Genomic DNA, 13,924 nt, shown 5'->3' with positions numbered 1-13,924 from the left:
ACTCGGCCCGGCAATATTTCAATTGTCAGGAGCAGTATCGTGACGTACGCGAACGTATTGATCTCGAGGGTGTACCCTGAAAAGAAAGGAAAAAGAGAGAAAGAAAGAGAGAGAGAGAGAGAGAGAGAGAGAGAGAGAGGAAATTACACCGTATCAAGATCGTCCCTGAGTTGTCAGTTAAATCCTCAGGACAATGAGCGGCGCGCTGGGAAATGCTGAGAACTGCTCTCTTCTGGTCAATGAATGAGAGAGAGCACCGCGCGTTCATCACGCCTTTTCAAATGGAGATTTTATTTTTCGAAGATGTAAACGCAAATACGGGTTCGTACGGTAGACATATATTATTTATATCAGAACAAGATATATATCATATGCATTATCAATAATTAAAATAAACGATAAATAAACGATACAACATTAATAATAACATAATATAATAATTATGATAAATAAATGTGATGATAAGACTAATAATATAATATATAATTATGATATTATAATTAGTAAATTATAATAATAATGGGGTATATCCTCCTGTATTAATATATCAACAATATCGTATATTTTGGATATTTATGTCTTTCATATTATTCTATTTTTTTCTTGCACGGTTCTTTTAACAACAGCCGAGCGTGACTTTCCAGCACGACGTAGTAGAGTGTAATTATTAATTATACATGAAGTCGCAGCGAAACTGTTGCTGAAGGTATGATAATACTTCGTTAACTTATAATAATAATTCAGAGAATTAAATCCCTTAGAGGAAGAGAAGTGAATATGAGATAATATTTCTCGTGTATACACGCAAATGTTATCGTAAGCAAGATAACAAGCAGCCGAGATGCTCGCGCTAATTAATATCATGCCATTTTCATCGTATCTCTCTCATAAAAAAATAGAGAAATTAAATATCCTCAATTATTATACATGACGGAGCATAAGGAAAGGCGACCGTTGGCAACGGACATTTGAGTTGTTTTGGGACTTCGAGACTTGCTCTGGGATCGCGAAGACGAGGCGGCGCGGCGGCGGACGGTTCGCGGCGGCGAGCGCGGTTCGGCGACGATTGACGAGCGAATAGATCCCAGAAGGTGTTCGACGGCGGCGGCACGCGGCGTGCGACGGATCGATCGTGATCGCAGGCCTGAGTGCGTCCGGATATCGGGAAGCTGTTTTCTGTGTGAGAAGCCGCGTTCTTGTGCAAATCCTCCTTCGTGCGTTCGCGCGGCTTCGTTACGACTACGACTACGGCGACGTCGACGGCGTGGAGGACGACAACGAGCTTGTGCTTCATACGTCCTCCGGATATTAACACGCTGCTTCATGGCGGACAACGACCGTAACGGTTCCAGAAGGGAACCAAGTTCCTCTCCGACATACATATATAAATTTATCTCAATCAGCTCTGGCAAACATTACGCGATTATCGAAGAAAACTCGCGATTCAACTGACGAGTTTGTCCTCTCATTTCATGCTCAAATTTCGAGAATGCCAGGAATAAAGGCGATCATCGCCCACGAGTTCTGTTTTTTTTATTTCCTTTGTGCATCCTTTATGCATCCTTTCCTGCGGGGATTACGCGGAAAATCTTTCCCCAATCCGTACTCGAAGTTCGCCCATCCGGACATCTATGCGTCGACTCATGAATTTCGTCGAAGGTGGAATATCGGTTATAACCGTGAAAACAATTTTATCCGCGTGTTTTTAGCGTGACTCTCGCTCCCTTTTTCTGCGCTCGGCGATCTCTCGTCGCGAAACTCCGTGGAATATTCAAACGCGCCGAACTCATCTCGGTCCGCTTTCCCGAGCGCTCCGACTAAAAGCGAATAGATGCAGTTCGCTTTTTTAGAATCATCATGAAAAATGAAACCTTCGTGCGCACGAATGTGCCCGGAACGAGTGCAAACGTTACGAGCGCGAGAGACCGGTATCGTCAATAAAGAAAAAACAATTTCCAAAACACTGAGAAACGGAAATACAAACGAGCACGCGCAGTCCGCGTGTCGCTAAACTTCAAAGGGTCGGCTTGTCCGACTGTTTTTCGAAACACACTGGATTTGCAGGGCGATTTAACGCCGTTGCGCTACCACTCTGACAAACGACAACCCCCCACTCGGCATTTTTGCTCGTGCCGCGAAAGGAAAGGAAATATTTAATCATGCTTCGCTTTCGCTGTCTCTATTCATCTATCTGTGTATTTGTCTATGTATCTACCGATCTATCTGTCTCACTTTGTATATCCGGTTATATTTTCGCGTGTCACTCGATAGGTATATCTAGTCGACGAATCCGCGACTCTCACAGGAGCGGACGACGGTGAAGGGATGATGGTTCATGGCTCGCCGACGATTCGGGAAGATGTTCGAGGGCGTCGTTTCATGGCGCGGAACGCGAACGGGAGAGAAAAGTTTTCATCGGGCTAAAGTGCACGTTGGAAAATACACCCGGGACCGAAGTTCCGTGCGGTTTGGCGCGATGGCGATGGCGACGGCGCGGTTGTTCCCAAAAATTACAATTTACCAGTCTGGGGAGAATTGTTGCGCGCGAGCCTCGAGGGTCGATATCGCGCAATCGCGCAGACCGCGTCTGCGACAATACTTTCGCATCCTTCCGCCAATTTCTTACTAACTTAAGAGAGAAGAGTTCGAATTCCCTTCGCGGCTCGTGAAGATCGAGAACGATATGCCCGTCGCGGTCGATGAATTCAATTGACGAATTTTGTGAGAACAATGACTTGGGTTTCTTCTTGTCTCTCTTCTTCTCTCGATCTTCGATCGACCACTGATCGACATGGTGATGTCTCACGTGAATTTGACGCACGGCGACTTTCGGACGCGTTTTACCACGGCAGCGTTCGTACGGGATAATATCATCAATTACAGCGCGAATTTGAGTTTTTGCAGAGTGGGTAAATGTAATATTAAACAATCAGCGCACTAATTCAGCGATATAATTCAATTCGCTGTATTAGTTACTTAAATATAGCCTTGAATTTATTCCCGCCCGGTCCACGATGATGCAAATCATTTACGATTCATTACAACGAGATTTAATATGAAATCACGTGCAATTTAGCACGATGTGAATCAAGTGTAATCGAATTCAACACGCAGCAGCGTCGCGTCTGAAATAATGGACGCGCGCGCGCGCCTCAGCCCAACGAGGGAGCTGCGCATTATTTATTTAAACATTCGCATACGTTTGCGCCGGTCGTATAAATCAGTCGTAGGTGCGACTGGCTGCTGCATTTTTCGCCCGGTTTCAATCCCAGCCGTTCATATTTATTTCATACGGAGATCCGAACGGGGCCGATGCGCGCAGGCGGCCGCGTCGTCTGTCGATAAATGAGAAAAACGCCGGCCATAAACTCTTAAGTTTCATTAATTCTCGAAGGCGCCCTCCCCCGTCGCCGGCGAATTTATGGGTCGAATAAGCATATCCTGTGACTCCGCTCGCATCCGCGCAGACGAGACGAGATCGCGGCATGTAAATCACGATTTATCGAGACGGCGCGTCCGGTCTCGCCGAGACGCGCACCGTGTTCAATTTTCGCACTTCGTCCGCGAGTTACTCGTAACACGATCTGGGAATCGTCGTCAGCCGAGTCGCGAGCCGAGGGCTCAACTGTTTGTGCGCTATAGAAAAGTAGCGCCCGATTCGTCTCGATGTGCCAGATGAGCGAGAAGAGATGCGAGATGAGGAGATTAAAAATTCGCGACGCGTGTAATTGCGACAACGCGGCGGATTATTTATTAGCTGCACTCTGCGCGCGATACGCGCGATACAACCTCTCGGTTGCAATTTTAACGCGGTCAGCTTTCGTCGTATTCGCCCATTCAGCTCCGTCCGTGTTTTCCGTATGTTCATTCGCAACATTCTCGTATTATTTCACGTTGTCCATGTCTCACTACCTCTTTTCTCTCTAGCCTACTCCACCCCACTCCGTTGTACTCGAGAATCTCGTGGCTCGCTTTTTTATGATCAGTCGAATTTAACGACATCGAAAAACAAGTATGACGCAGCTGAAGGTGCTTCCCCGTTCGTGCAAATAAGCGTGACGCGCGTGGGGCGCTTTGGTGGATGGCGGCGGGAGAGGGGTGGGCCAGGTGGCTCGTTACTTGTTGCTTTTCTTTCCGCGGCGCTTAAACGGCTCGCGCTTCCTCATTGAAAAACACATCGTGACTACGACGCTCTCACGCGATAAAAACTGCGCGGACGTGTTAACGCGGTGCATACGAAAAATTTGCATAAAATTCGTCGCGCGCGCGCGTACGCAGGTGTTTTACGATATTACAGTACGGCGACGAGTCCCGAATGCCAATTTAGGGCGCGTAAGAGGACGGATTAAACCATGGATTGCGGCGGCGAATTGCGACGCGGGTAAAGAGAAACGGAGATACGAAACTCCGACTGTATAATAGCATATTGCAGTCCTAATCATACCGCGTCGAGGATTCCGAATTGTCTAGGCCTCTCGCGTCGCAATCCGCCAAAGCGATCCCGCCTTCAGGTATCGCTGCGTAGAGAGCGGTGTAGTAGTCGGATGAGAAAGTATCGATCTGACTCCCTTTCTCTCTCCATGGGGATTTTACACTATTTATAGGCAGGCGCGATGAGTAGAAACGAAGGAAGAAATCGCGCACACACAAGCGATCGTTTGCCATCAACGATCGCTAACGCTAATTGAAAGCGTCATGTTCAAGAGGGACAGAGAGAGAGAGAGAGAGAGAGAGATATGCGACATTTCGAACCATCTCGAGCGAAGACCACGAAACGACCGTCGGGCGAATAATTACGAGTATATAATTAAATAAGCAGCCGAGGCAACGATTTTCCGGGAACGAGCGGCTCCACCCTCGACATGCGCGTTTTCTTCTTATTTCCCTCGCAGACAATCGGGATCTTGTTACACGACGGACGCTCCATGGGCGCGAGAGATTAACTGTCGGGTGTCCGCGATGGCCGCGGGAAAACGGCGGTTTCGCGGCGAGAGACGGGCCGTTAAAAGTTCATAATTGCGGTCGATAAGTCAACAGTGCGGCGGAATCTAGAAATGAATTCGCGGTTCTACGTACGCCACCGAGAAGTTATATGAGTCTTTATGCGCGTTATAAAACACGGAGTTTTGATTACACGTGCGCGAGGTGCAGCGAGGAAACGTTACGCGTACATGTTAGGAGCCCACCCACACACACACACACACACGCACGCACGCACTCACTCATCGCGGCAACATCGTTTACCTTAACATATAATCTATTGCGACGTGAGCGCGGCGAGTGCGGTTCTTTCCTGCTTTTATTTATTCCCTGGCCTCAATTAAATTTCCGTCAACGGCGGGCAATCACCGGCTTTCCTCTTTCGCCCGTTATTTCTCGCGCAAAACGCTTAATCGCCTTTAAAAGAAGGAAGCCGCGATGTTGGCTTTCATACCGCGATATCGATCGTCTCGGATTCGAAAAATGTGCGAGCTGTCGTTCTGCGTTTTGTACAGGAGACTCTAATCCGAGAGATTTATTAGCCCCCTCGCAGCAAATATTAGAATAATGACGAGACGATCGCGTTTCCGTCGGTGAGAATTTGACTCGAATTACAGATCGAATGTGAGATCGATGTTTTTATCTTGTAAAATTTCTCTTTCTTTTATTTTTATTAATATTTCTCCCTCGTAAAATATAGAAGTGCAGCTAGTCCGTAAGCAATATTTACATATGTAGATATTTATGTGCTGTTTTTTATTTCTCTATTTCTTGAATTTAAAAAAAAAACCTTTCAATCAGCAACCCGAATGCTCCAATATTGAGTCAGACCCTGAAATCAGCGTAGTGGCTCTTCGTTGGCGGCATGCAAACCGAGTCCTACTTTCGCGCGCGAGTCCTATTTCCGAAGGGGAACGCCGAGCTAAACGCGCGACGATGAATGAACAATGCTTCCTGAAATGGCCATTTTCCCGACGACATAAAGAAAACCGATGAGCACTTCGCGGGAGGACACATATAGGCTGCGTATTCTAGAACTGCGTGCACCTCTCTCCGGCCACTGTTCACGAACAATGTTCGCCTTGGTGTATGCGCAGTTCTAGATTGACGAGAAGCCGATACGGAGCGCTTGTGCTAGTTCGTACTACTGCCGGCAAGCTGCAGCGAAGCTCGCCAGCGCCGTAACCACCGGTGCGGATATGACACAAGCGACTAGCTAATTGCTATGTGGAAGAAATTACTTATACGTTGGAAGAAAAAGCATCGATGTCTGCTTCAATTATCTGCTGAGAGGGAGGAGAGAGAGAGAGAGAGAGAGAGAGAGAGAGAGTATTCATAGTCATAAAAGCCTGAAAATTTTCCAACACTCTAAATTTCAAGTATCTTCTTCTAGACTTGATGTTTCCTTTGATTACGGAAATTTTAGAGTTAATCAGTATAATTAATGTAATGAATGTCATTTTAAAATTTTAAAGTTAGTTCTTTTTCCGCCGAGGTAAATCTTCTCAGGAACCAAAAAGACTGTAAATCCTCTGAGACCATGATGGTCGGCTTATGCTCAAAGGAAATAAACTTTTTAATTTGAATAATTCTTTAAACAAGCTAAATGCAGCGAATGTTTTTTTCAAGATATAAGATAGGCGAAAGTCGCACGACAGATAGCGAAAATTTTACAAAAACTTGATGTGAACAGCTGAAATCGACGTTAAAGTAATCGTGTTCATCCAATTTTTATTTTTAAGCGTAATGTTTTCAAGCGAGCAGAATTGTGTGCACGCGCGGGAGGAAACGAAAAAGAGTGGAGAATGAGAGAGAGAGAGAGAGAGAGAGAGAGAGAGAGAGAGAGAGAGAGAGAGAGAGAGAGAGAAAGAGCTTGTGCAGCTGGCAAAATGTTTATCTCATAATCAAACGAGAAGATTCTACGAGCGTCTTGCGACTTGACAGGCCTCATTATACGGAAACGTTTAGACGCTGAGTAGGTCACAGTCATTTCCGGGGGAAACGGATAGGAAATAAATGACTGTTACGTGAAGAACAGGGTAAAACAGCAGAGATATCGCCTAGGCATTCATAAAACCCGATTGTATTTTCAAAAACAATGAAATGAAAAGCGAAGAGAGAGAAAGAGAGAAAGAGAGAAAATCGAATAATAACTAACATCGCTATCGTATTGAGATCCTCATCGTTTCACGATTGGCTGGATTTGGCAGGGCCACGCATTGACTCTGATACTTTTTATTCGGCGATGTTACCTGTCGTGCAACATCGATTTTCTACACGTAAACGGTTTTAGCTCTCTTCAGCACACGAAACAAAACTGCATGTCTGTGAAAACGGCAAGCGACGCGAGAAGTCGCGGTGCTCGATTCGCAGCTTGCCAAGTAGATGATAGAAAAATCAACGCGCCAACTTTCAGTTGCTTAATTTATTATCTCGTTAACTTATCTCATTTCTCCTCGATGGAGGGCAGTCATTGTTGCGCCTCGCCCTTATGCTTTTTTCGACACCCGGCTTTTCCCGTATTAATGAAATTCACCCTCCAGTTCCTTTCATCCTCGCCCCGCCCGCTCCGTCCAACTATAGCTACGAGTTAGTACGATATTTACGAGGGGATATTTTTCAAGTATCTCGTGGTGGATAACCGTGGCCGAAAGAAGAACAAGAGCGCGCGACGATCTAAATCTTTTCTCGTCAAGAAAAAAGACCACCCCAAGGTGGGTCTCGGCGATCCCGGAAGGGACAGAGCGAGAAAACGAATCCAGATAAACAAAGCCATCCCCTTATCCCCGGGGAAAGGGAGGGTGAGAAGATAGCAGAGAGAGAGAGAGAGAGAGAGAGAGAGAGAGAGAGAGAGAGAGAGAGAGAGAGAGAGAGAGAGATCGGGACACGAATTCTCATTCGTGAGCCACGCGATGAGACACGTCGCGGTAAAGGAAGCGAGCGAGCGAGCGAACGAGGGTACGAAGAAGTTACCGTCTGCACTAGAAGAGCCGATCCTCGCGCGCGCGCGCGGAAGCGAGGGGTAGTAGGTACGAGAAAGAGAGAAACCGTACGCGGCACAGAAGGGTGGCTTCAGGGATGCACGAGGAGCTGCACCGGTGGTAGCAGCAGCAGCAGCAGTAGTGGCGGTGGCAGCGACGACGACGACGACGACGACGGTGGTAGCGCTGGCGAGACGAAAAGAGAAGAGAGGGAGAGAAGAGAGTCGAGGTACGGCAGCTATGCGACCCGCGGTCGGTCCAGGGATGATCCCGGCTGTGTCTATTTATACGAGCCAGGGGAGCGGACACGCAACCTGTTGGCCGTGTGCTCGAGCTGGTGTGTACAGCGGGGCGCGCGTCATCGTTCTACACCGAGTTCCCGATATCGCGCGCGCGGCTGTGTTCGAGCTGGTTGGCTGGCTGGCCGGCTAGTCGGTCGGTCGGGGTGGTTGGGGTGGTTGGATGGCTGGCTGGTCACCTCTCTCTCTCTCTCTCTCTCTCTCGCTCCCTCCCCCATTCTCTCTCTCTCTCTCTCTCTCTCTCTCCCCCCTCTCTCTCTCCCCCTTTCACATACGAGTACACTATACAGAATACATACGCACGCCCGGCCAGGCGCACACACGGTACTAAGCGGACTCTGTCGACGGCGGTTAGTGGGAAAGTGGGTCAACCACCAGCGCGTAACTGGGTCGAGTAACTTGCCGACGCGCCGCACGGTTTAGACCTTCGCGTGATATCAGACTCTCCGAATCGCTCCCAGACGAGCTCCCCACGTCGAGAAGCCGGCACAGGTGTGCGTGTAATCGGACTTGGAGCTTCGGAGATGCTTTGTGTCTCGCTACATTCCGTATCTCATGCGTGAAATCGGACTTCGAGCCGAAGACGCTTTATACAGTAGCGATTGTACGCTCGTACAGTCACGGCCTGATGATAATAACATGTATGAATAATGCGCGCGCGCGCGTGCACTCTTTCTCGCTTTCCGAGGGGATGTTTGAAACAGCACGTACGTCGAAGAACCGATCGCTCGCACCGGCCGTTGTGCAAACGCTCGCGCATCGTTATTACACTTCGGTAATAACGATGCCGGTAGCGAAACTACAAATAAAACGTAACAGAGGTCGGACAGAGGAACACGTTGGTGTTTTCATTCGTACGTTTACTCTGCCAAAATTGAATACAAACTTTGCAAAATACTCTAAGCGATACAGGGCGGCTCAAAATAACGGGGGATCGATGAAAACGTGTGTATCAACAAGTTCTCCCTATTAAAAAAGTATGCAACTGTATACAGGATACACATTCAATCTGCCGCAATATTTGATTATTTACCGTGAAATAAAACTTCAATATTTCACTGACTATGAAACGTATGCATTTTATCAAACAGCAGAAATAGGTTTCTCCGAAAATGTAGAGCAAATTCATTTTAAAAATTGGCTCCGTGCAGAGAACGTTTCGGGTGAAATCACGTTAACCTTCGTGCAAGATCGATCGTTTTCATCGAGAAAATAAGTTTCAAGTTGTACGTTCTCGCCGACTGTGGGTCACAAATCGCGGCAGATTAATTTCGATATCGTTAAACCGCAAAACGTCGGGAAACCTAATCCTGACTGGAGGAGAGAGAGACGGCGATTAATTATTTTTCAGAGCGGAATTAATGTCCAAGTCGCTCGAATAAGGGGAAACATCCATCCAGCCAGCCAACTAACTAATCCCGTCGTTCCCCTCGCGTTTTCGTGAAGTTACCGTTATCTTGTAGCATGACAAAGTGCTCTGTCTCTCCGACGTCGATTACACGCTCGCAATACTCTCCCGTCATTACAGTCGCCGCACATTCTAATATATTCTCTCGACTTTCATTTCTTACGCCTTTTTATTTCTGGCAATCGCCGATTTCAAGCGACCCGAGACGAGAATCAACGACGGGTACTCGCCCTTGGGATTTCGCAGACAGGCTTTCAGCGAGCCAAGCTTATAGAAGGTTCATCGCGAAGGAGCGCGGCGAGCTTATTTAGCGACGCTATTATATCGCTCATTGCGATCGTTTAATTACATTCCAGCGCGGGTCCGTGAATGCCGCGGCAACGTTCCCGTCTGATATTAGAAGCTCGCGATTGTATTGTACAACGATCGGCCGTCTTTTCCCTCTCCCCCCCCTCTCTCTCTCTCTCTCTCTCTCTCTCTCTCTCTCTCCCTCTCTCTCTCTCTCTCTCTCTCTCTCTCTCCCTCTCGACGAACGTTATTATGTCTAATTTCTATTTTCATACCGCGTACCCCCATCGGCAAAAATAACCACGGAGGACGCGGGCTGACCTTCACCGCTTTAATAACACCTAATACCCTTGCGACCGAAATGTTCACGTTTCGTTACGTCGGTTCGACCCTGTCCCTCACGCTCCCCGTCGCAAAATTTATTAATTCAAACGCCGCGCGCACGCTAAAGTCGCCTCTGCAACTCCGAGAGGATTGTGTCTGTCGTTAATTGGCCGACCTGCCCCTTCAGAAAACACGCGGAATTTAGGCAACAGCTCAGGAATGGAATGTCGAAAGTTTCCGAAGCTCGAGGCGAGAAAAAACGCGACTATCGTCTCGCGCCAGTGCAGTAGACATTAAATTCACCCCCTCTCCCCCTCTTCACCTGTTCACAGTGCGCTCTTCAATTATCCCGTGTGTACCCCGTTCGCAATAATTACATCCCTCCGTGGAAAATATCTCGCGCGTCCACGTGTTCGTGTCTGTTACCACGTATAGCTGTATATATCGAGCGAGCGTTTCACAGACAGCGAAGAGATTCAAATAATATCGGTTATTCAAATTACCAAGACCGAGGTGGGACCGAGCGCGTGGATTCTTTTTCTGTTTTTATCTATCAACATGATCAGATTACCTTTGCGTCCGCTCGATCGCATTCCGCGCGCACAAGTCACCGGGATCGGTTACCGCCGCCGCACAAGAGCGAATCGTACAGTGGCAGGAGTCGCGCTACAAAGAGAGGACGCAATGAATTTAAATACCAGCTCGTTTATATCAGATTACACATAACGCACACCACCACCGAATCACGCCACGCACGTTACAACACGTGTGCATTCCGCTTTCGCGCGCTACGCTTTCGCGAAGCGAAGCGCCTCCGCTCCGCCTCGGCTCCGTGTTTGATCAAACGTTACATCGCCGCGTCGAACCGCGGCTTGCTCTCTCGCTCTCGCTCGCCTGCTTGCGCGCGCGCGCGCGCGAGCCGCTCCGTCAGAGATTTTGCATTATTCCCCCGTGTCTCGTGTTACGCTCGATTAATTAAAACGTCCACTCTTGGCGGCGGGAAAATGCTCTAACGTCAGCGTCAAACGGAGAGCGTTGCGACGAGTTTATCAAAACTTGCGCGGCAGAGGCAGCGAGAGACGAAACTTCCTTCGTGACGCGAAGCACCGCACAAACTTGCTTCGCGCGCGCGCGAGGATTCTCAATTTCGACCAGATAAAATCTCCGGGAGCTATAAACTCGCTCGCGCGAGAACCACGCGCGAACGTACTTTACGAGAACGCGCAAAGTTTCGAAATAGCCGCCGCCGAGCAACTCCGCGAATCTTGTCATCAAGGCACATATGAATCAGAGAAATTCGATACTCTATAATTCTAATATTCGCCATCATTTCCGCTCGAGTCGCGACTGCAGGCGCGCGTGCGGCCGCCGTCCGGCGTCCTCCGCGCTGCAGTCGATCGCAAATTCCTGCTCAGCTTTTTTCAGGTTTCCTCTTGAAGCTTTCGCGAATCACAGTGCCATGCTGAAGCGCAGAACAGAGAGAATTATAACTGACGACTTTAACTGACGATTATTCGACGCGTCTGTATAAAAAGCAATGGAAATGTTAAATTCTATTTTTCCATTTGTTATTGCTCGTCGAATTAGCGAATACCCGAAATATGCGTCATATAAATTGAGAAAAATCGAAGCTCTATCGCGTTGCGTCTCTTTCGGAATCAAGAGCCTCCGTGGGAGAGAGAAGAAGGGTTTGTTGTAATTATAACATCAAATTATCGCAACACGGATATTAGGGCCGAGGGCAAGACGACGGAGCCGCATGTAAGAATACTTTGGCAAAGATGTTTCGCTAAATCCATCAGTAATCGTTGATATCCATTTACGTACGTTCGCACGTAGACTCGGCAACGCGTCCACTCGGTAAACATGCGTTCAACGAATATTTTGCCCGATTAATCCGTGTTACGCCAGCTTTACCAGCTGAGGGATAAAACAATCGACAAAACTCGGATCGATATAAGTAGCGGCGCAGCGGAAACAAATAGGGATTGAAACAGAGCAAACACAACGCAGCGAGCGCGACGGTAGACTCGTCCGCCCGGCGCGCGAATCAAATCCCGGCCGCGCGAATTTATGCACCATGCACGAGCGAACGCAAAAGTCGCACCGAGCACGATTCAATTCTGCTGTACGCGACGCGGCAGATACAAATTTGGTGAAACGCAATTTATGGTAAGAATATATATACGAATAAAAGATACGAGGGTAGTCCCAGAAGTACCTGACCTAACAAAGAAAACACAAAAAATTTGGAAAAAAATATCTTTATTTCTCTACATAGTCTCCTTTTAGCTCAATACACTTTTCCCAGCGATGTTCAATAGCTTCGATATCCTGTTTACAGTGGGAATCGTCGAGCTCCTCAAAATAGCCATCAAGCCATCTTGGTCCATTGTTTTGACTGTTCCTTCGTCTCAGGTGTGAAGTGATGGACCCATGTTTCATCCATGGTTATGAATCGGCTTTATTGCTGCGAAACTTCGCGCCAAACACTCGATTGAAACATCCTCACGACGCTGTTTTTGTTCCAATCGCGGCACCCATCTTGCGCATCAGCTTTCTCATGTCCAAATTTTCAGTCAACATGCGATGTACAGCACTTTTTGAAATGCCTACCATGTCTGCTAACCATGTCGCGCACTTTCAGTCGACGGTCATCCAATACCATTTTGTGGATTTTCTTCACCATTTCTGGCGTGGGCACCTCATTTTTGGTCGACCACTGCGATGTTCGTCTTGGCAGCTCGTACGACCTCGTTTAAACTCTGCCACCCAATATTTTACTGTTGTAAACGAAGGAGCAGACTTCCCCAGAGTAGAATCTAGCTCCGCTTTCATATCGGTTGGACTGAGGCCTTTCAAATCAAAGTATTGTATCACATAACGATGCGACCAATTTTTTCCATGTTTACAAATTCACTGAGAGCGTTCACTATTGATGGCTGCCAAACAAATACTAAACAACGTAGCGTCGTCAAACTTCAAACTTAAGCTTTATAAGCTTGGTACTTTCTACCATAGTCATTCTTTTCAAACAACAATCGCTATCTATACGTCAGGTCAGCTACTTCTGGGACTACCCTCGTACATATAAACAACGATAAAACGCGACTGATACAGCGAGGGCCTAACGAGGGGAATTCGACTCGCGCTGCTCCGCAATCTTCTGCGCAGTAGTGAGGGAATGTCTTTGGTCGGACTAGATGCGGAAATCTCGCATTCGACCGGGTCCGTGAAAAATTCGCAATTTCCTCGCCGGCGATAGCCCCCGCCGGCGATCGATATTACACGCCAATGGCGGCGGCGGCGGCGGCGGTTCCGTCGCGCGATTGAATATCCGACGACGAAGCTATCGGCCGATATTGTATTTACGCCGTCGTCGGGAGAGAAAAGGTAAGCACGACGCTCTCCTCCGGCACGGTCGAAGCGTTCGCCAGCGAGGCGGCCGAGGGAACGACGGAGAGAGGCCTGACAGGCAGGCTGCAGGCAGCCCGTACAATGCCGCTATTGTGTCGGGAGACTCCATTAGAGGCACCAGCGGACGATTCCACCGTGCGAGAGACAGTAAGTACGAGCGAGAAAAGGAGATGCAGCGCGCACGGGAAAAACAATAAGCGGTGTCTTTTGTCGAGATTTCGCGCGGC

General features: G+C 48.1%; 1 protein-coding gene across 6 annotated transcripts in view; it reads right to left on the bottom strand.

Annotated features, from left to right (window-relative positions):
* rsh (Rap GTPase activating protein radish) overlaps nt 1–13,924 on the bottom strand; it is a 132,035-nt gene that overhangs the window by 93,911 nt on the left and 24,200 nt on the right. Inside the window, exon 2 of one of the 6 annotated variants that reach the window (XM_025307286.1) lies at nt 10,852–10,946. The exons of 4 other annotated variants lie outside the window; for them this stretch is intronic. Coding sequence is in view for 1 of the 2 variants with exons in the window: in XM_025307282.1 (XP_025163067.1) it covers nt 10,852–10,873 (22 nt within the window). In the remaining variant the exon portion in view is untranslated. Of the gene's footprint in view, nt 1–10,851; nt 11,784–13,924 lie in introns of those variants that run through there. One more of the 6 variants, XM_025307282.1, reaches the window with a different exon arrangement.

Source organism: Harpegnathos saltator, unplaced genomic scaffold (genome assembly GCF_003227715.2).
Source record: "Harpegnathos saltator strain DR-91 unplaced genomic scaffold, Hsal_v8.6 scaffold844, whole genome shotgun sequence".
NCBI classification, from domain to species: Eukaryota; Metazoa; Arthropoda; class Insecta; order Hymenoptera; family Formicidae; genus Harpegnathos; species Harpegnathos saltator.
The sequence above is the reverse complement of the archived record's forward strand: the minus strand, read 5'-3'. Positions and strand labels throughout refer to the sequence as shown.